Source organism: Ailuropoda melanoleuca, chromosome 1 (assembly GCF_002007445.2).
Source record: "Ailuropoda melanoleuca isolate Jingjing chromosome 1, ASM200744v2, whole genome shotgun sequence".
NCBI lineage: Eukaryota > Metazoa > Chordata > Mammalia > Carnivora > Ursidae > Ailuropoda > Ailuropoda melanoleuca.
In genome coordinates this window covers 128,934,731-128,955,411 of record NC_048218.1, presented here as the reverse complement: position 1 = coordinate 128,955,411, position 20,681 = coordinate 128,934,731, and the positions used below count along the sequence as shown (strand labels likewise).

General features: G+C 39.6%; 1 protein-coding gene and 1 long non-coding RNA gene across 3 annotated transcripts in view; one reads left to right on the top strand and one right to left on the bottom strand.

Annotated features, from left to right (window-relative positions):
• Positions 1–20,681, bottom strand: part of CCDC146 (coiled-coil domain containing 146) — a 120,688-nt gene that overhangs the window by 19,834 nt on the left and 80,173 nt on the right. For both annotated transcript variants that reach the window (XM_034666896.1, XM_002919662.4), the window contains 5 exons: positions 10,675–10,732; positions 8,714–8,890; positions 6,739–6,812; positions 5,604–5,831; positions 4,774–4,960 (listed from right to left, as the gene is read on the bottom strand). In XM_034666896.1, coding sequence (XP_034522787.1) covers positions 4,774–4,960; positions 5,604–5,831; positions 6,739–6,812; positions 8,714–8,890; positions 10,675–10,732 — 724 coding nt within the window. The remainder of the gene's footprint in view (positions 1–4,773; positions 4,961–5,603; positions 5,832–6,738; positions 6,813–8,713; positions 8,891–10,674; positions 10,733–20,681) is intronic.
• Positions 1–20,681, top strand: part of LOC105237851 — a 97,565-nt gene that overhangs the window by 5,945 nt on the left and 70,939 nt on the right. The window lies entirely within an intron of this gene.

Genomic DNA, 20,681 nt, shown 5'->3' with positions numbered 1-20,681 from the left:
TACTCTTATGTAGTAGTTTGATGAGTAGCTGGAAAGTTCTTACCCAAAAGAAAAGCCTCTTAACTTTTTGATACCTGAAATTCCACCATTACATTTCTATTGTATTGGCTTGTGCTTTTGTTCCCTGCTAAAGTACTTCAGGAGAAAGTAACGTTTCATTCTATCAGTCTTTGCTGCCTTACTAGGAACGAATTTGTCAGATTCTTTATGATGGAGAAGAGAGCAGAGAGGAGGAAGACGAATGGCAGCTTCTGGGGAAATGCCATCCAAATACAGAGGATTATTTTGGGGTGCTATCAGCACACTAGGCTTAGAGCAAGTTTGGAGTTGGATCTTTATACCAAAAGCACATGACTCCAACCTGACATGGTTTATTTCCTAGTGACAGCACCACAGTGGAATATTGGCTAAAGTTTGTCTCAAGAAGGAAAGATCATACTGGTTAGTGATCATACTGGTTACTGGTTAGTTAAAGGTCACCTAACAGACTCTTTCTGAGATTTGTGCTGCTCTTTTAAAGTAGCTAAAGTATGTCTTTGGATGTTCCAATATCCAAGAGCCTGTACGTCTTTAGTAGTGCCTTCTGTACCCTCAGATGCCCAAGATGTCTGCCTTCCATCCTACCATGGAGAGCTGGCTGTTGAGAAGTACACACTGGATTAGAAAGATGAGACATGGTCTTGTGCAATCCATATAACAATGTACAGAATTTGTGATTCTGATGAGCAGATAAATGCCAGAGCCGGTCAGAGAAGGGACTTGAATAATCAGGGAAGATTTTATGGAAGAGTTAAGAAGTCAGCAAGAAAGAGTTTGATTTCTCCTTCTGGAAAGTAGAGTTAATTCTTCCAGAGGAAGTCTAGCAAGCATCCTAGGTCCTATCTACTTCTCTGCCACAGGTGCCCGGGAGTGGGCTACTCCAAATGCTTCACTCCCAAGTGTAGGCAAATCTGTATAGGAATGCTAACTGGGACCAGTTACGGAAGATATGATGAGGGAATACTCACTAGCTACTTTGCCAATGAAAGGCTCCTAACAAATTTTCCTGGTTTCAGGTCTCAGACTTTTAGGTCCAGTGTTTTGAATTACAAACAATACTGCAATTAATTGTATTTATTTCTGAATTCTGGCTAGCTACTTCTCTGATACCTTTATTAATTCTCCATAAACCCAGTCCTCAAGTTTCAGACAGGAACTTAGGTGGGCAATTGGTAGCGGAGCCTGCTGGTTTCCTAGCCAATATCTACCCTCTACTTTGACTTTACTAATAAAATTCCAGTTTTGTTCATGGCTGCAATGTATCCAGGATTCCTCAGACTCTTGTAGCTGGGAGAGACCAGATGCACCAGGACGGGCCAGTGAAATGTAAATGGAAGTCTGCTGGATAAGACTCCTGGGACAGTGACTATTTTCCTGTTAAAAAGACGGAGTCAACCAACTCAGCTACCATATGCCTTTTATTCTCTCCCTTCCCCACTTTTGTGTGATGTTATGCCTAAAGGTCTTGTGACCTTCGAAACAAAATATGCACATTAGGGATGACAGAAAAAAAGCTGAGCGAGTCCTGGGCCTACCTCTGAACTTTTTATTACATGAATAAAACAATCCCCTAGTTAAGCCACTGGAACTGAATTTCTGTTACTTCTGGCCAAATTGAGTCTAGTTATATTCTAGTTACATTCTGATGCTGGGGTGACTTGAGATATTTACCATTTAACATAAATAGCTTGAGCCCCAAATTGCTTATATAAGCCCCAAAAGCTTATTTATTTTAGTTCTTTGGGTTTTTATAGAGTTGCATTTCATACTTAGGAAAAAAATGTGTTTTTTGTAATGAAACAAAAAAAAAGTGTGTAAAGTAAGAAATTAAACATCTGCTCCCTACCTTTACTTTAAATACTACTCCTCAGGAGTCACTGTTAATAGTTTATTGTCTGTTCTTCCAGACATTTTCAATGCATGAACAAATATCAGTAACTTTCATAAAAGTTAAGAAGTTAGACATGATTCTGTTGCCGTAAACATCCCAATTATTTGATATCAAAAGGACCTCAGTTTCTTTATGGCTTTGATATTTTCCTAAAATATTTCAAACTTTCATGAGGTTTGTGGCTTGAATTTCTGGAGTCTTTACAGTCAAAAGCCACAGGAGAATCAAACAACTGTCTCTAGGGGGAAACGAAGTCTGAAGAGTAGCTGGAGCCCTTCATGCTTACCTTTTATCTCTTTCCTTTTTGGACTGCATGCAAGGCTGAAATGTTCACTCATGCTGGGAGTGACTATTTTCAAGTACTGCCAGCCAGCGTAGGACTGTGGCCGGGCTAATTATAAGGCATAAGGTCAAAGAGGAAGATAGTCTCTCACCGAAACAAACCGCACTAGGGCAAAAACAGATTTTTTCGCGAAACCAGTGAAGGAAGAAGATTTTATACGTTTTCATTTCTGTTCATTTTATGTTCAGTGGGTGCTATTTTGTGAATTTAATAGCTCGAAGAGTCCTAACATAAATAGCTTCTATTTATTAAAATCTGAACAACTTGTGAGCATTCCACTGCAATCTCCCCTTGGGTCAAGGCCATTCCTTATGTATTTGTGTCCAGCCAGGTCAATTTATAGTGGCAAGCCTCATCATCAGAAACAGCTCCTAACTAGCCTCAGGTGTCCCACTCTTAAATATAAGGAGATAGGCACAGGGTCTGTGTTTGCCCAAAGTTCCAATTTAACCATTGTAATGTGTTAGGACCTGGGCTAAGATGGCATAGCTTATAGTAAACCAGTGCTCCGAACAAGAATAACTTGAAAAGTTGGATTAAAAAGTATGTTTGAAGGCATAAGAGTTGCAAAGGTAAATAGAGTTAAGGTCTTTAAAGGTTCTAGCGCTGTCTAGGGAGCAGTAAATTATTAATGTATATGGACTCTAATTAAAGTCAAGGATGAATGTTGTAATCTTTAGGCTAACCACTTTAGGCCAAAGAATGGAAAGAGAATGCAAAACTAACTAAAGCATATCTAAAATGGGGGGAAATAGAACAACTGAAAATAGAAATAGGACAATTCATCTGTTTGATCCATCCAAGAGAAGGAAATACAGGAGGGAAAATGGAACATAAAAGAGATGGGATAAAGAGAAAGCAATAGTAATATGGTGCCCACAAGCCCAAGAAGATCCATAATCACATTAAATGTTTTTGGACTAAATACAAGAACTAAAAGGTAGAAATTTTCAGACCAGATATTAAAAAGTATGTACTGCATTTAAAAGACATCCAAGTAAGGACACAAAAAGATGAAAGTAAATGGATGGAAAAGGAAATACCATGCAAAATCTAACCAAAAAAAGCTAGTATAACTTATATTGTCCTAATAGCAGACAAAATAAGCTTTTAAGGCAAAAAGCATTCTAAAGTTAAAGAGATTTCACAGTGATAAAAGAATTAATCTACCTCCTGGTAGATTACTGGAACTAATAAAAATATTGGAAGTATATGAGAAACATAAATAACTGTTCTGTTTGTTTTGCAAAAGTGTAAAAAGCACATTTTGCTCCAGTGAGGTTAAAAAAAAGGTTTGTGAGTGCCATCTGACTGCAGGACCAAGACCCTAATCAATTTTGTCCATACCTTGCTGAGGATTGGCGTTTCAGTCAGAAGAAGCTAGGTTGCTACAGAAATAAACAATCCCCAACTATCATGGCTCCAAACCATGAAGGCTTATTTCTTGCTCTGTCAAAGCCTGTGGCCAGTCAAGGCAATTGTCCAGGACCACTATTGGCTCAGCATTTGGGATGCTTCCATTTTACAGCACTTCCATATCATCATGTACTCCTGCAACTGCAGTAGGAGAGGGAGAAGAGCTCTCACACTGGCAATCAGATGATGTCACTTCTGTCTACAATCCATTGGCCAGAACTAGTCATGTGACTCTGCTCAACTGCAAAGATTGCAAGAAAGTAGACACTTCCCGTATGCCCAGAAGGAGAGGAGAACTAGGCATAGGTTAGGATTGGAAGTGTCTACCATAGTTGGAAACTTGTTTAAATTTCTGAGATCATGAACCTCCATAAGGTCACAGAGCATGACAGTACTGAAGAGAATGGGTATGGTTTTTATACACCCAGCTGCTTCATCTCAGAGATGGATCTCTTGTCCACCAAAGGATGCACTCCTCTCAAGGATTTACTGCCTTTCAGCAGTGCTTAGTGAATTAGCACAGGGAGGGCTGCCTGAGTGGGGAGAGAATGGACCAAAAAGGTAGAAAGATGGTAATAGCTATCTTGAGCATCCTCTGACAGGAGTACATCCCTGATAGTGCACAGAATTAGCCAGGTAGCCTCAGTTCTGATGGCCCTTGGCTAGTTGGAGGTGTGGGCTGACTGACCATCTATATTTACATAATTTGATCTAGTCCCTGACTGTTAACAGTCTACAGTGACATCATTCTGGATATGACTCTTTCAACTGGTAAAGACAGCAGTCCACTTGGTCCTACTCTGTAGTGAACCCTTGAGCTCTTTCAGAACTGGATGGCCTAACTGCTTCCCCTGGCCAGGCTGATGCCTGATCCAAACAAGACATGTCTCTAACCTTGGGTTAGCAAAAAGAGATTGAAAAACATTGTAAGATAGAGCCTCTATGATGGGCTTGATGCATTTTAAAGTTAGCATTCTCTGGTTTCCTTTCCTTTATTGATAGCAAAAATAACTTCTTAAAATATTTTTACTTCAAAAAGATAGCACTGATCTTGAAAAATCAAAAAGTGGTGTTCAGCACCCACCTCTAATAGAAGCCTTTGATGTAGTGCTTGAGTTTGAGTGAGTGCATCCAAGGACACTTTCAAGAGTAGCTCCATCTTTTTTAAATTTCGAAAATCTCGTTCTTTTTCTCTTTGCTTACAAGAAAGTTCATCGTGGTAGTTCTGCTTGTCAATGAGACAGTTCCGTAAATTGAGATCCAAGATCCCTCTGTTCCAGGTAAAGAGAGAAGACGAAAGTGGTTTGTCATCAACTGCCCTTCATGTTTTTCCAGACAGCATGCTCAGCATATTTGTACAGAAACTATCCTCATATGAGAATCAAATTTTAAATAATGCCAAAAGCAACTTTGTTTGTAAGTTGGCATCATTTAGAGTCACAGTCTTTTATAAAAAACACAAATGGAATAGAAGCTCAACAGATACAGAAGCTGAAATTTTATTTAAAAATAGGAATTAATACCTTCCTAGGGAACTGAACCACAAAGTTATTCCCATTAGGAAAAAGTCATGATTACCTCCAAAATACCATTCATCCTTAGGAAAAATCCTTCAACTATAGCATCTTCCAATGATATACTTTTTAGAGGTATATTTCACAAACTTACAAAAATACAACACATTATGTCCTTAAGATTTGGTGATAGGAAATTGAGGTAAATGATGAGTAAGGGTGGGGGAAAATATTTGGAAATACTTTATTTAATAGTTCTTAAATTAATGGTAAAAACCTATTTAAAATTCTATAAAATATTTAATTGAATCAACATAAATCTGTTTGAGATTATGTGTTGAATCCTCAAACATAAATTGAAGAAAAATTTAGGTGATAGATACACAGAAATATTACTAACCTTTCAGTTAGTGAAGTTGCTTCATTCTCTCTGGTTAATTCCAGGAGCTTCACCAATTGGTTACAGTCTCGTTCTCTGATTTCAAGTAAGGCTCGTTTGCCTTCAACTTCCTTTATTACATCCTCCTTCTCTTCCATTATAGAATTAATTTTGGTTTCAACTTTCTTTAGCAAGTCATTTAGCTCTTTGAGTTCATATTCCAAGACGATTTTTTTCTTTTCCATTTCTCTGTGGAGGATACATGCATACATGTACAGATACATACATATATGTGTACACGTGCACACACACACGTTTGAGCCCATGCTGCCTTTACCTATCTTTACTTGCTGAAAAGGCAACAGAAGAGCTAGTGACGAATTCAGAAGTGGGGTGAAGATCACAGGTGGGCCAGGCCTGGAGGATATCTCCACTGAGTGCCATTGAGGGCAGTGATTTGTCCTGCCTCCTCACTTTCTCCCCAGAATCCCCCCTGCAGCATCTCCTGGGATCGACCCTTATCCTGAACAGCCTCCCGAAATCTTTCAACTTCAGTGGTGGTGATGTGGCTTTTAGAACTGTTACTAATGCCTGCTTTTTTTCCCTCTTCACCAGAGCAATCATATTGTTTCTACAGAATTTTTTTTATCTTCATTTATCTTTATCTTTTTGGGTTCCTCTAAACCTTGAGAATTTCCTCCATGATTTCTGCCTCCACATCTACTCTGAATGTTTGGGGGTGTTCTCCCATGTGAATAGTTGGCAAAGTGAAGAGTTGCTGTCCTCTGGGCTTTAGGCTTCTGGCTGGATGACACACTTCTAAAACATGAAATTCAACACAGTTCAAATAACTTATCTCTTGCATAGCTCTGTTAAAGTCAGTTGGATTTCTCTATACAGATTTGATTTATAAATTGGAAAGAGAATATTGTCCCCAGATTAAGACATAACTAAGTGTTACAAATGACAGTAATATGCTGCATTATTTTCTTTAAACGAACTTGATACACACAACCGAGACAGGGCCAAATGCAGGTATTTTGAAGGTTATAATAGTAATTTGATGTGTTCAATGGGTAATATTCTTGTTTTAGCATGCACACATAACTTGGGGGAGAGCGGGCTGGGAGGGCCTAAAAATAATATTAAACCATACACTTTTTTTCGTGTTATTTTTTCTATCTCTTTTCCAATTTGTACGGGAACAGCTTGATGGTGGACCACTTCATCCTAGTAAAGAAATGAAACCATGTTAAATTATGTAGTCTTAGACCAGAAGCTGTTAAGACAAGAAAATTAAATAGAAAAGAACTACAGTGTACAGAATTCCTGCTGTCCTGTACCATGCAGGACATTTAATACTCACAGGGACCTTATAAGATAGTTGTGGTTGTTACCAGTTTAAAGAGGAGGTAGCTGGGGCCCCTGGGTGGCTCAGTCAGTTGGGCGTCTGCCTTCAGCTCAGATAATGATCCCAGGGTCCTGGAATCGGGCCCCGCATTAGGCTCCCTGCTCAGTAGGGAGTCAGCTTCTCCGTCTCCCTCTGTGCTTCGCCCTCACTCCTGCTCTCTCTCTCAAAATAAATAAATAAAATCTTTTTTTTTTTTTTTTTTTAAAGAGGAGGTAGCTGAGTGCAACAAATGCTGTTTGTTCCCTTTATGGCTGCATGCCCATCCGTCAGGGGTTGCAGAGGTTGGCTGCTAACAGCCCATGCTTGTTCTCTCCGTAGGATTGCCACTGGCTGAGAAGAGCTGTCTTATCGGGAGTAGAGGGAAGAGGGCAGCCCTCCGTGACCAAAGGCTAAGGGATGTGGTGATGTAACACCTAACCCCCTCTGCCTCTGGGTGGAATTCATGGTCTAGAGTCCCCCATGGGATCAGGTTGAGACTAGAGTTCTCCTGAAAACACGTTTTGGCCCCGCTCCTTCCCAACTCTGCTACCTCCCTCCCTCTCTTATCAGATTCTCCATAGTGCCCTCCCTCCACGAATACTGGTCTGAACACTAGAAGCTCTGCTTCTAGGGAACCCTGCCTAAGACTCGTGCGAAGAGAATTTAAATAATATTCCCAAAGTCACACAGCTAGGAAGCGGTAAGGCCGAGATCAGAAGTTATCTTTGTCTAGTACCACTTTCTACTCTCTGCGGATTCACAGAAGGCTTAGTTTTAGCCTCAAGCAGCTTATGTACATGGCAGGGTTTCCGGAAACAGCCCTTCCTGCCTGAGGATCACACTGGACTTTGGTGCCTGGGGTAACACACATGCGTGGAGGTTGAACACATCATGGCAGTGTAGTGCATTTCTCCCTGGGATCTTGTTCAGGCCTGGGGCAGACCCAAGTTTTGTAAGGCTAAGACTTTTAGGATTTGTTGGGGGTCCTCTTTAAGAAAAAGAATAAAAAATTACAAATGCTAAATAGACTCAGGGCCTTGGAAGAGGCTCATGCAAGTGAGGGGCCTGAAGCTCTAGCTTGGTTGGGCTCCTGGTAAATCTGTCTGCTCAGTTCCTATGTTCCAGGGAGCAGCTGGGTATGTCTTGTCTGACTGCTCTAACACCCTTAAGGAAAAAGAGGTTAAAGTCAATCATAATTGTCCTTTAAGCCAATGAGTCTCAGATGTTATTGTTTTTAAAATAACTCTAGGTTATTTAAATCATTTTTGAGAGTTATAGATATTTCAAAGTAAAATGAATTTTAATTATCTCCTAAAACATAAATGCATAAGCAAAGTCTTCATCACTTTCATGGGGAGAAGGAAGTAGAGTGAAATCAAACAGACAAGGATAAAGGGATACAAACGTACATAAGAGGTTAAGACATCTGGTTGCTCTTCAAAGAAGGCATTGTGTTTGTGACATTCAATTCTAATGCTGAAAATGCTGGGTGAGGTCTAGCGAGGTCTTCTCCCTGGGTCAAGGGCTCCACGTTAGGGAGGGACTACCAAACACTTTCAAGTCTTTTGCGAATTCCCGGAGCCCGGGTGTAGTTTGATTGGATCAGTCACAACATTGAACATTTCAGTTTGTGTGATGCTACCCCTCTTTGTCAAACCTGTGCGGTTAGTCTTGATAACCATGAATCTTTATGTCCACGCAGGCACAATGCTTACGTATTTATGAACCATAAGTAGCACACCTTTAGATTGACCTGATATTCCAACAGTTCTTCTAGTTCCTTCTGCTCCTTCAGTAATTGCTTTTGCTTAGATGCCAAATCTTCCCGTAAATTTTTTATTTCCAGTTTCTTCTGCATTATTTCCTTACGTAATTCCTCAGTGCTTTCTCTCAATAGTCTCATCTTCTTCTCCATTTCCTTTAAAAGTTGTGAAAATTATCAGGTTACATAGAGCCTGAGCAAGTATCTGTCTACCCAAAAATCACATTAGAAATAATTTTACTCAGCATTTTGATTATATTTGTTTTGAGCTTCACAAATGATTTCTTACAAAGTTAAATACAGTAATGACTTCTGACATCGTCAATCAAGGCATGACAGTTGTATGGCATGTATTAAACATTTTACATGAGATTCATATATATATATATATTTTTTACTAGTGCTCCTTTCTATCCTGTATTTTAATTGTGTCCTTTTGGAGTTAATTTTTATTTCATACCCAAAAAACATTAGTGAAAATTTCCAGCCTATTTTCTAGTAGTTTTGTGATTTGACATCAGATGCAAATAATCTTTGACTATCGGGCTTGTGGTTAACCTGAGTCCCATGTGAGAATTAAAGACTAGGGAGTTCATATTTGGAAAACACAACCCTTTGTGCTCCTTAATCCCCCACTTTCTTATTGGTATTACTTCTCTAACTCATTCATGTTCTCACCCAAAGGCCCTCTACCCCAGACTCATAACACATCTTTGTTCCCTTGACTGATTGATTATCTGGGGACTGTTTGACCTAAGGGAGAGAAGCCTTACACTCAGACAATCTACACGTTATTAGTGACTGAATGCATGGATCCATTTAGCTTGTTCTGGGCTTTCTGCATCTCTCCCTCCTCCACTGCCGCTGGGAGAGGGTAAAATTGGTGAGCCTATGATCTGGAACTAAAATTCAAAATGCTTTTTCCCATAAGATCTGTGTGGTAAATGATAGTTAGGTGTACTTATGTTACAGTGTGTGTATATATATATATATGTGCAAACACACACATATAAAAAGTAGTGTTGTACTCTATGCTAGACAGGTTTTTGTGCCTTGGAATTAAAACACCAACAACACACTTTTGAAATATAACTGTTCAGAAGAAGGCAACTGTGCAAAGTGTAATGACACTTCTATTTATTTTGTATGATAGATCACGAAAAATGGACTGAAATTCCTGTTCCTCTGGGTATTTGTCATTCTTCTCATTATGAGGAAGAGCCTGTTTCTCTACCCCTTGAGTTGAGACTTAGCTGTGTAACTTGCTTTGACCAGTGAAATATTCCAGAAGCAGAGGCTCGAAAAGTCTTGTGTGTTGGGGTCTGCCATTTCTTGAGGCTGTTTGTCTCTTTCTTGAGGCTGGAAACCCTTCCACCATTACATGACTAACTGATGACATGTGATCTTAGACCAACTAGCCTGCCAACTGGCCGACACACAAATGAAGCCATCTTAGACCACCCAGCCCCAAATGAACCAGCTCAGACCAGAAGAACTCAGAACTGTGGGGGGAAAAAAATGTTGTTTGTTTTAAGCCACTAAGTTTTGGGGCACTTTGTTACACAGGAATAGATAAGTGAGACATCTCCTTCAAGAAAATTTCTTATAATGAGCTTGAGATGCTCAGGAAGCTCTGAGGGTAACAACTATGCAAAAATAATGTTTTTACGTGCCAGCCACAGAATCCTTTATTCCCCCCCAAAAGCAAAGCAGATATTGTCCAACTAAACACAACCTAATAAGATGCCAAATAGCTAAGCCTGTAGTAGGTATCACTGTGTGTATTCCAAAAGTTATTCCTTTCAGCATTATCCATACTTAAGACTCTTGGATCTTTCAGATGTCTCATGGTATGGTTGTTGTGATAAACAGTAATATTTATCAAAAGGGATGTTTGAATCCAGTTGTGTTTAACAAACTGTAGACCATCTAAGACTTACTCCTGGCTTAGGTATCTTCTCAAATTCCTTTATTATGAGGTTTTTTTCTTCTGTTAAGCTGTAAAAAACAAAAACCAACAAGTTTGACAATGTACAAAAGAGTAAGCTATTTCTGCAGTAATAGATTACTGTGTTCTCTTAGAATGGGCTTTCCATGTTTGTTTGCCAGGTAACCTGGCGTCCATTCTTTGGGATGGCTTCAGTGACTCCCAGTTAGGTGCTTCCTCCCCAGTCCTCCCACAACACTCTGCACACTCACCCATTGTCTCACCACATTATAGCTACTTGTTAGCACGACCTCCTCCCTAGACTCTGACCCCTTCCAGGCAGGCTCTGGGCCTTTTCTTTTTTATCCTATTTGCAATGAACCAGTGCCTGCCTGGATTACTTAATGCCTTCCACTGGCTCCATCAAATAAGGAGATCTCGCCAGCCAGTAGGTCTGGGAACTTGGAGCTAAAGATGCATGTATACCAGGGTTTATTTTTATGAATTTTTATTTGAAGTCATGTAAACTAAGGTTAGTGTAATAAGTATGTGCCACATGGAATTTAATATAGGTCAGCTGTCTGGGCCACAAGCTGAAGTTGAACTTCGAGAGTTCTGAATACGTACGCCTTGACTATACTCTACTTCCAAACTATTGATCCTACACCTCACCCAGGCTGCCACCAGGGGGTGGTAGTGTGCTGCCATGGTTCAGTTGTAAAGGCCGCCTTAATGTCCCTGAGTTGAAAAAATGGTGACATGAAGCTCTCCCACAAGATAAGACTCACAGCGTTTCCTTTAAATAACTATAAAATGATCTTCTCTTTAAACAAACATAGGATGGCTAATTCTTTAGGACATTTTAAATTAGTTACATTTCTATCATGTGTTTTTTATTAAGAAAATCTGATTTTTTTCCTTTAAAGGATGCATATTTTCCTATTTATAGAGAAATATATCATTCATAATCCCATCCCATCACACCACAGTTGATCATTTTTATTTTCCTTGTATCTTTTAATAATATACAAAATGTGTACATATGATTGAATCCATTTTTACTCAGCATGTAATTAAAGATATCTTCCCAATTAAAAATATCTTCAGACTTCAAAATTAATTAAAGTTTCCTACTGGGTGGATATCACACAATAAAATAATCCTAAATATCATCTATCTTTCACTGACCCGATGTCAGGTAATTTATATGCATCATTTCTAAACTTCAGAACTTACCAAGTAGGTATTATTTTCTTCATTGTACAAATGAAGAAACAGGAGTTAAGCACCTTTTCCAAAGTCACACAGACAAGGCTGAGCTGACATTCAAACCTAGAAACTTAGTTCTGATGCAATATCAAGCTGCACGCCTCTGGAATACATTATTTAAATATTCCATTATTTTTTAGAACTTAGATAGCTTTCAGTTTTTCACTTTTGAAAGTAATAAGGTAGAAAATATCCTTATGCATTCTGTCTTTTTTTATCCTCCTTCTAAATCCTCCTTTTGCATGGCATTACTGAAATAAAGAAAACCACTTTTGTGCCTCTTGATATCTGTTAACTCCTAATCTTTTAAATTGACATTAAAATTTAAATCTGCCTGACATTTCTAGCTTTCCTGACTAAGAGGTGCTTCAGGGTCAAAGTTGCTCCGGATTCATATCTTTTCTGCAGCAAAAGTGTCCTAACTGGAACCATGTCATCAAAGTGTTTTGATTTTAAGGACTTGTGAGTGAAAAGACAAGACAGGAAGCCCTGGATGTTGTCATGTGCGAGAGGCATCTTCTACCATCAGTAGAAGAAACAGCATGAATGGGTGGGAATTGCAAGAGGTAGATTTTGAACCAGTACGAGCAATAAACATCTAAGAGTCAGGCTGTCCAAAGCTGGGATGGGCTGCTGTGGGAGGCTGTGCGCTCCTGTCAGGAGATGCTGAAGCATAGACGGGTGGTCACAGAGAAGATTCTGGTGATTCTAACGTGTAGTCAGGCTGAGAACCAATTTGGGGGCCAACAGGTGTTAAACTTTGACATGTCTCAGAATCCCAAACGGAGCTTGTACAACATTCACATGTTGCCTTGGGTGGGGAGGCTTGGATGGAAATTGGAGTCATTAGTTTTAGGGTTGGATCTACCTTTTAAACAAGTTTCTCAGGCGCTTCTCTTTCAGTTATGAAGACCACACCGTGCAAAACCTGTTCTAAGCTCATTCTGTTCTCAGTTTCCACAGGGAGAGCAGGAAATATTTAAAAAAAAAAAAAGTGTTTAGAAAGTAAAGTCTGTTCCAGCTGTGAGTATTTCCTTACCGCTAATCCTGATGACCTGGATGGCCCTCGGTCATAGCTAACGTTCTGGAATTCCAGATGCGGTGCTAAAATACTCCCTCTGTTCCTTTCTTGCCGGATCTGTTTGTTTCTTGGTTCCAACTTTGCTGTTACTATTGAACTAAGAAAGGAAAACAACTACCAAGCCCTGGATGACAGCATGGGGATGGTGGGAACCAGCTAGGAAGAATAACGAGTCACTACAGCCAGGATCATGGGATAGTCCCGTACACGTGCAGCACGAGCGTACCAGTCTCCACATCCCCACTCAGGACAGACAGTGATAACTGACCATGGCTGAGACTTGCCAGAATGCATCAGATTTAGCATGAGGGACACAATTTATTTGCTGTCCAGATCTGAGGAATTATTAGAAAGCAGAGAAGCCCCAAAAGGTGACAAAGCGAAGGGCAAGGAAGAGGCTGAAAAGAGTATTGAAAAATCTTTTCAGAGAATGTTTTTAGAAAGATAATGACTTCTACTTTGTTTCAAAAATAAGTTCTCAAGAGTATTTATTTAATTACTTCATTATTTATTTATAATGTGTATTTAACTTACTTAAGAAGGTTATATATTCTTTCCTAACCTGCATATTCAAGAGGTCAATGAATATTAATCTCAAAACCAAAATTATGGTGACAGATTTAATTATTAACTGACCACATAATTATACTCACCATTAACATTTATTAAAGAGTTTCTATTGTGTGACAACATGAGAAAATCAACCAAATTACAGAGTAAAATTTTTTTTCTCTAGAGCATCTGAACAATATATTCTTCTTCATAGTTGCCAGTGATTCAGAAGTTCCTAAAGATATTGGGGTGGAGGGGTGCTAGTTATTAGGGCTTCTGTTATTTAGATGCTGAATAAAATGAGTTTGTTGTGCTGATCTGAAAAATATCATCTGTATATTCAGATGAATGGTTTTGTCTCACTGGCTTAGTTTCTTTATTTTTAGGTGGGGATGGAAATATCTACTTTTCCCTGGGGAGGAAGTATTGAGGGAATTTGTTTCTGTATCATATAATATAAAATATATTACAGCTAATGAAATACAGCCTATAGTTCTTTCCTGGTATTCCTTTTGGAATCACCATTATTTTTTATGAAACTAAGTATGTCAATTCTTGAGCTGCTAATATTTGAGACTGCGAGGGAGTCTGCTCAAGCTAGAGTATTATGTGTTACAAATCCAAAAACAATACACACCAAACATTTCTGCAAATGTGCGTCCTGAATGTTCTCGTTCACTGTAGGTCACTATGCACGGTCCCCTCCCTATCCCAAGTAACTCAGTGAACAATTTGCCTGTCTTTACCTAAAAGGCAAGTGTTCTGGTTGTTGCTGGGTGCTTTTTTCCTTGGCAGGAACACTTGGAAATTTTAAACAATTTAAATATCAACCGACTTATGTTCTTCTTACCCTTTCATGGAAATGTCAAGCATTCATATTTTCAATACTAATGAACAACCAACAATTGTTTTAATTTCATTATTTTCTCAACTGAAAGAGTGCTTACAGAGCACAGAAATAGCTAGGCTTTCTTTTTATAGACCTCACTGTGAGCCTGAAACAAGTTTAGATTGAAAGACGAAAAAGAACTCAGATTTTTTTTTTTTTTTGCCCTGAATATAATTCTCCTGATTAAGCTAGCCTTCTTCATCTCCCAGTTGAAAAGACAGACCCCAATGAGAGGATTTGAAACCCAGGGCTTACAGAGTCCTCAGAAAGTCACTCACATCATTTGCTTATCTCTCAGGAGGAATGAATTATATTCGCTCTGTCGGAAGTCTGCCCACTCTTAAAAATACCCAGAGAAAGTTCTGCCACCTTAAAAGGTAACAAATTCCAGGAGCGAGTATTTGGCTTTCTCTTCAGTACCCAGGCAGGGCACCCAGCACACCAGAGCACAAAACTTGGATCGTAATCATTTTGAAATTCAATCTAAAGAGTGTGATTTGCTAAACAAACTCTTCCGCTGACTTGCTCCTCTGCAGGAGAAATGTTAGAGATTTTGGAAAGAACATTTGCTTTCTAGCAACACATTTCTACTTTCGTTCACTGAAGGACATCCTCCAAATCTGGATAAGTAGCTGTGTCTTCCAACAGGATATTACTTCCTTTCTTGATTCTGACGAATAGGTTAGGAGAATAAGGTTGAATATGTGGCCCGTGTTGCTATATTAGAAAAATAGAGGGAGCCAGATGTGTCCCTCAGTTCACAGGGGTTTGTCTGCAGAGCGCCTGTGGGGCGCCCGCCATGCAGCCACGTGGTTTGGCACTGCTGAAAGGACATGGGGCCACCATCAGGGCCGAGGGGGTGAGAGTGTGTGCCAAGTCCTTGTTCTCTGCGGTGTGTTCTTTGGCTACAGTTTCCAGTGCTTATGGCTTTCCTGACACAGGGAAAACAACAGCAGGGATCTCCTCCTGAAGGCGTCTCCCTGTCACCTGAGTTTTTTTCTAGAAGTTGAGTAAGCTTCTTGTTCAGGAATGGCCCGTTCTAGGAAACCAAGGAAAGAGCTAGGCTTGTAATCATCTTTTTTTTTTTTAAATTAATTAATTAATTTATTTTATTATATTATGTTAATTACCATACAGTACATCCCCAGATTCCGATGTAAAGTTTGATGCTTCATTAGTTGGCGTATAACACCCAGTGCACCATGCAATACGTGCCCTCCTTACTACCCATCACCAGTCTATCCCATTCCCCCACCCCCTCCCCTCTGAAGTCTTCAGTTTGTTTCTCATAGTCCATAGTCTCTCATGTTTCATTCCCCCTTCTGATTACCCCCCTTTTCTTTATCCCTTTCTTCCCCTACCGATCATCCTAGTTCTTATGTTCCATAGATGAGAGAAATCATATGATAATTGTCTTTCTCTGCTTGACTTATTTCACTTAGCATTATCTCCTCCAGTGCCGTCCATGTTGCAGCAAATGTTGAGAATTCGTTCTTTCTGATAGCTGAGTAATATTCCATTGTATATATGGACCACAGCTTCTTAATCCAGTCATCTGTTGAAGGGCATCTCGGCTCCTTCCATGATTTGGCTATTGTGGACAATGCAGCTATGAACATTGGGGTGCATATGGCCCTTCTCTTTACTACGTCTGTATCTTTGGGGTAAACACCCAGTAGTGCAATGGCTGGGTCATAGGGTAGTTCAATTTTTAACTTTTTAAGGGACCTCCACACTGTTTTCCAGAGTGGCTGTACCAACTTGCATTCCCACCAACAATGTAGGAGGGATCCCCTTTCTCCACATCCTCTCCAACAATTGTTGTTTCTTGCCTTGTCTATCTTTGCCATTCTAACTGGCGTAAGGTGGTATCTCAGTGTGGTTTTGATTTGAATTTCCCTGATGGCTAATGATTTTGAACATTTTTTCATGTGTCTGTTAGCCATTTGTATGTCTTCATTGGAAAAGTGTCTGTTCATATCTTCTGCCCATTTTATGATTTGTTTATTTGTTTCTCGTGTATTGAGTTTGAGAAGTTCTTTGTAGATCTTGGATACCAGTCCTTTATCTGTGGTGTCCTTTGCAAATATATTCTCCCATTCCGTGGGCTGTCTCTTAGTTTTTTTGACTGTTTCCTTGGCTGTGCAGAAGCTCTTTATCCTGATAAAGTCCCATAAGTTCATTTTATCTTTTATTTCTCTTGCCTTTGGAGATGTGTCGTGAAAAAGGTTGCTCTGGCCGATGTCATAGAAGTTGTTGCCTATGTTCTCCTCTAGAATTTTGATGGATTCCTGTCTCACATTGAGGTCTTTCATCCATTTGGAGTTTATTTTTGTGTATGGTGTGAGAGAGTGGTCAAGTTTCATTCTTTTGCATGTAGCTGTCCAATTTTCCCAGCACCATTTATTGAAGAGACTGTCTTTTTTCCACCGGATGTTTTTTCCTGCTTTATCAAAGATTAGTTGCCCAAAGAGCCGAGGGTCCATTTCTGGGTTCTCTATTCTGTTCCATTGGTCGATGTGTCTGTTTTTGTGCCAGTACCATGCTGTCTTTGTGATCACAGCTTTGTAGTACAGCTCGAAATCCGGCATTGTGATGCCCCCAGCTTTGTTTTTCCTTTTCAACAGTTCCTTGGAGATTCGGGGCCTTTTCTGGTTCCATACAAATTTAAGGACTATTTGTTCCAGTTCTTTGAAAAATGTCCTCGGTATTTTGATCGGGATAGCATTGAAAGTGTAGATTGCTCTGGGTAGTATGGACATTTTAACTATGTTAATTCTTCCAATCCATGAGCATGGAATATTTTTCCATCTTTTTATGTCTTCCTCAATATCTTTCAAAAGTGATCTATAGTTTCTAGCATATAGGTCCTTTACGTCTCTGGTTAAGTTAATTCCAAGGTAACGTATGGTTTTTGGTGTTATTGTAAATGGGATGGATTCCCTAATTTCTCTTTCTTCAGTCTCGTTATTCGTGTATAGAAATGCAACTGATTTCTGGGCATTGATTTTGTATCCTGCCACCTTACTGAATTGTTCTATAACTTCTAATAGTTTGGGAGTGGATTCCTTTGGGTTTTCCATATAGAGTATCATGTCATCTGCAAAGAGAGACAGTTTGACTTCTTCTTTGCCGATTTGGATACCTTTGATCCCTTTTTGTCTTCTGATTGCTGTTGCAAGGACTTCTAGTACTATGTTGAATAATAGTGGCGAGAGTGGGCATCCTTGTCGTGTTCCTGATCTTAAGGGAAAGGCTTCCAGCTTTTCCCCATTGAGAATAATGCTTGCAGTAGGCTTTTCATAGATGGCTTTTATGAGATTGAGAAATGTACCCTCTATTCCTACACTCTGAAGGGTTTTAATCAGGAAAGGATGCTGTATTTTGTCAAATGCTTTTTCTGCATCAATTGAGAGGATCATATGGTTCTTGAGTCTTTTCTTGTTGATATGATGTATCACATTGATTGATTTGCGAGTGTTGAACCATGCTTGCATCCCAGGTATGAATCCCACTTGGTCATGATGGATAATCCTTTTAATGTACTGTTGGATTCTATTAGCAAGGATCTTGTTGAGGATTTTGGCATCCATATTCATTAGAGAAATCGGTCTGTAATTCTCCTTTTTGAGGGGGTCTTTGCCTGGTTTGGGGATCAAGGTAATATTAGCCTCATAGAATGAGTTTGGTAGCTTTCCTTCTGTTTCTATTTTTTGAAATAGCTTTAGGAGAATAGGTATTATTTCTTCTTTGAATGTTTGGTAGAATTCCCCAGGAAAACCGTCTGGGCCTGGAGTTTTATTATTTGGAAGGTTGTTTATCACTGACTCAATTTCTTCATAGTTAATTGGCCTATTTAAGAAATCTATTTCTTCCTGTTTCAGTCTTGGTAGTTTATAGGTTTCCAGGAAGGCCTCCATCTCTTCCAGATTGTTTAGTTTTTTGGCATATAGCTGTTGATAAAAGTTTCTAATAATCCTTGCAATTTCAATGGTGCTGGTCGTGACCTCTCCCTTTTCAGTCATAATTTTAATAATCTCAGTCCTTTCTCTTTGTTTTTGGACAAGTTTTGCCAGTGGTCTATCAATTTTATGGATTCTCTCAAAGAACCAGCTTCTAGTCCTGTTGATCTGCTCTACTGTGGTTCTGGTCTCTAATTCATTGATTTCTGCTCTAATCTTGGTCAACTCCTTCCTTGTCAGTGGGTTAGGCCTGTCCCTCTGTTGCTGTTCCAGTTTCTTGAGGTGAGAATATAGAAACTGCATTTTAGATTTTTCTATTCTTTTGAGTGAGGCTTGGATGGCTATGTATTTCCCCCTTAGGACTGCCTTTGCAGTATCCCATAGGTTTTGGACCGTTGTGTATTCATTCTCGTTGGTCTCCATAAATTGTTTAATTTGTTTTTTGATTTCCTGGTTTATCGAGTCATTCTTGAGCAGGATGGTTCTTAGCCTCCAAGTGTTTGAGTTTCTTCCAGGTTTTTCCTTGTGGTTGAGTTCCAATTTCAGAGCGTTGTGGTCTGAGAATATGCAGGGGATAATTTCAATCTTTTGGTATTGGCTGAGACCTGTTTTGTGTCCCAGAGCATGATCTATTCTTGAGAATGTTCCATGGGCATTTGAATAGAATGAGTATTCTTTGGTTCTGGGGTGTAGTGTTCTATATATATCTATGAGGTCCAACTCGTCGAGTATGGCATTCAAAGCCTTTGATTCTTTGCTTAGTTTTTGCCAGGGTGTTCTGTCTATTTCTGATAGTGGGGTGTTGAGGTCCCCTACTATTACTGTGTTCTTATCTATATGTCTCTTTATTTTGGTTAAGAGTTGGCTTGTGTATCTTGCTGCTCCCCTGTTGGGGGCATATATATTAATAATTGTCATATCCACTTGTTGAATACTTCCTTTAAGAATAATATAGTGCCCTTCTGTATCTCTCTCTATGGCCTCTAGTTTAAAATCCAGTCTATCTGATATGAGAATTGCTACTCCAGCTTTCTTTTGAGGTCCATTTGCGTGGAAGATGGTACTCCATCCCCTTACTCTAAGTCTGAATGCATCTTTGGGTTCAAAATGAGTCTCTTGTAGACAGCAAATGGATGGGTCATGTCTTTTTATCCAATCTGCAACCCTGTGGCGTTTTATGGGAGAGTTTAAGCCATTTAGATTGATAGAGATTATTGACAGATATGATTTTAATGATGCCATTTCTCTTTAAAGTCTTTGTATCGGTTGTGACTTGCTGCTCTGTATCACTCTTGGGGCCTTTTTACCTTTATAGAGCCCCCCTTAATATCTCCTGTAGGGCTGGTTTCGTGGTTACGAAATTGGTTAATGATTGGCGATTTTGGAACGTCTTTATTTCTCCATCAATTCTGAATGACAGCTTTGCTGGATAAAGGATCCTTGGCTGCATGTTTTTCTCTGAAAGAGCTTTAAAAATGCCCCCCCAAGCCTTTCTCTCATTCCAGGTCTCTGTAGACAGGTCTGACGTAATCCTGATACCTTTGCCTTGGTACGTGAGAAATTTCTTTGCCCTGGCCGCTTTCAATACTGTATCCTTGGATCTAATATTTGCGAATTGCACTATGACATGCCGTGGCGTAGGTTTGTCCTGGTTGAGCTTGGATGGGGTCCTCTCTGCCTCTTGGACACGAATGCTTGTTTCCCTTGCTAGATTAGGGAAGTTTTCAGCTACAATTTGTTCAAATATCTCTTCTAGACCTCTGTTTTTCTCCACCCCTTCAGGGATGCCGATGATTCTGACATTGGATCGTTTCATAGAGTCAGTAATCTCCCGTAATCTACATTCGTGGGCGTGGATTTTTTTAAGACCAGCTTCTATTTTCGTTTTTTCTTCTACTAACCCATCCTCCAATTCGCTAACGCGTTCCTCTGCCTCGGTGACCCTGGCCGTCAGAGCCTCTAGTTTTGACTGTATTTGGCCCACTGAGTTTTTAATTTCTGTCAGATTCGCTCTCATTTCTGCCCTTAGGGATTCTATATTCTCAGCAACGCTTTCTCTGATGCTTTTTTCAAGTTTACTCATCATCTTGACCATTGTTGCTCTGAATTCCATTTCTGATAATTGGGATACATCCATATGTATTAATTCTGTGGCCGAGGCCAATTCTGTGGCAGAGGCCACAGACTCATTATCTTTTCTTTGCTGGGGGGGACTTCTCCTTCTCGTCATTCTGATGAAGAGAGATTGCAGGGTTGTCCAGAGCCCA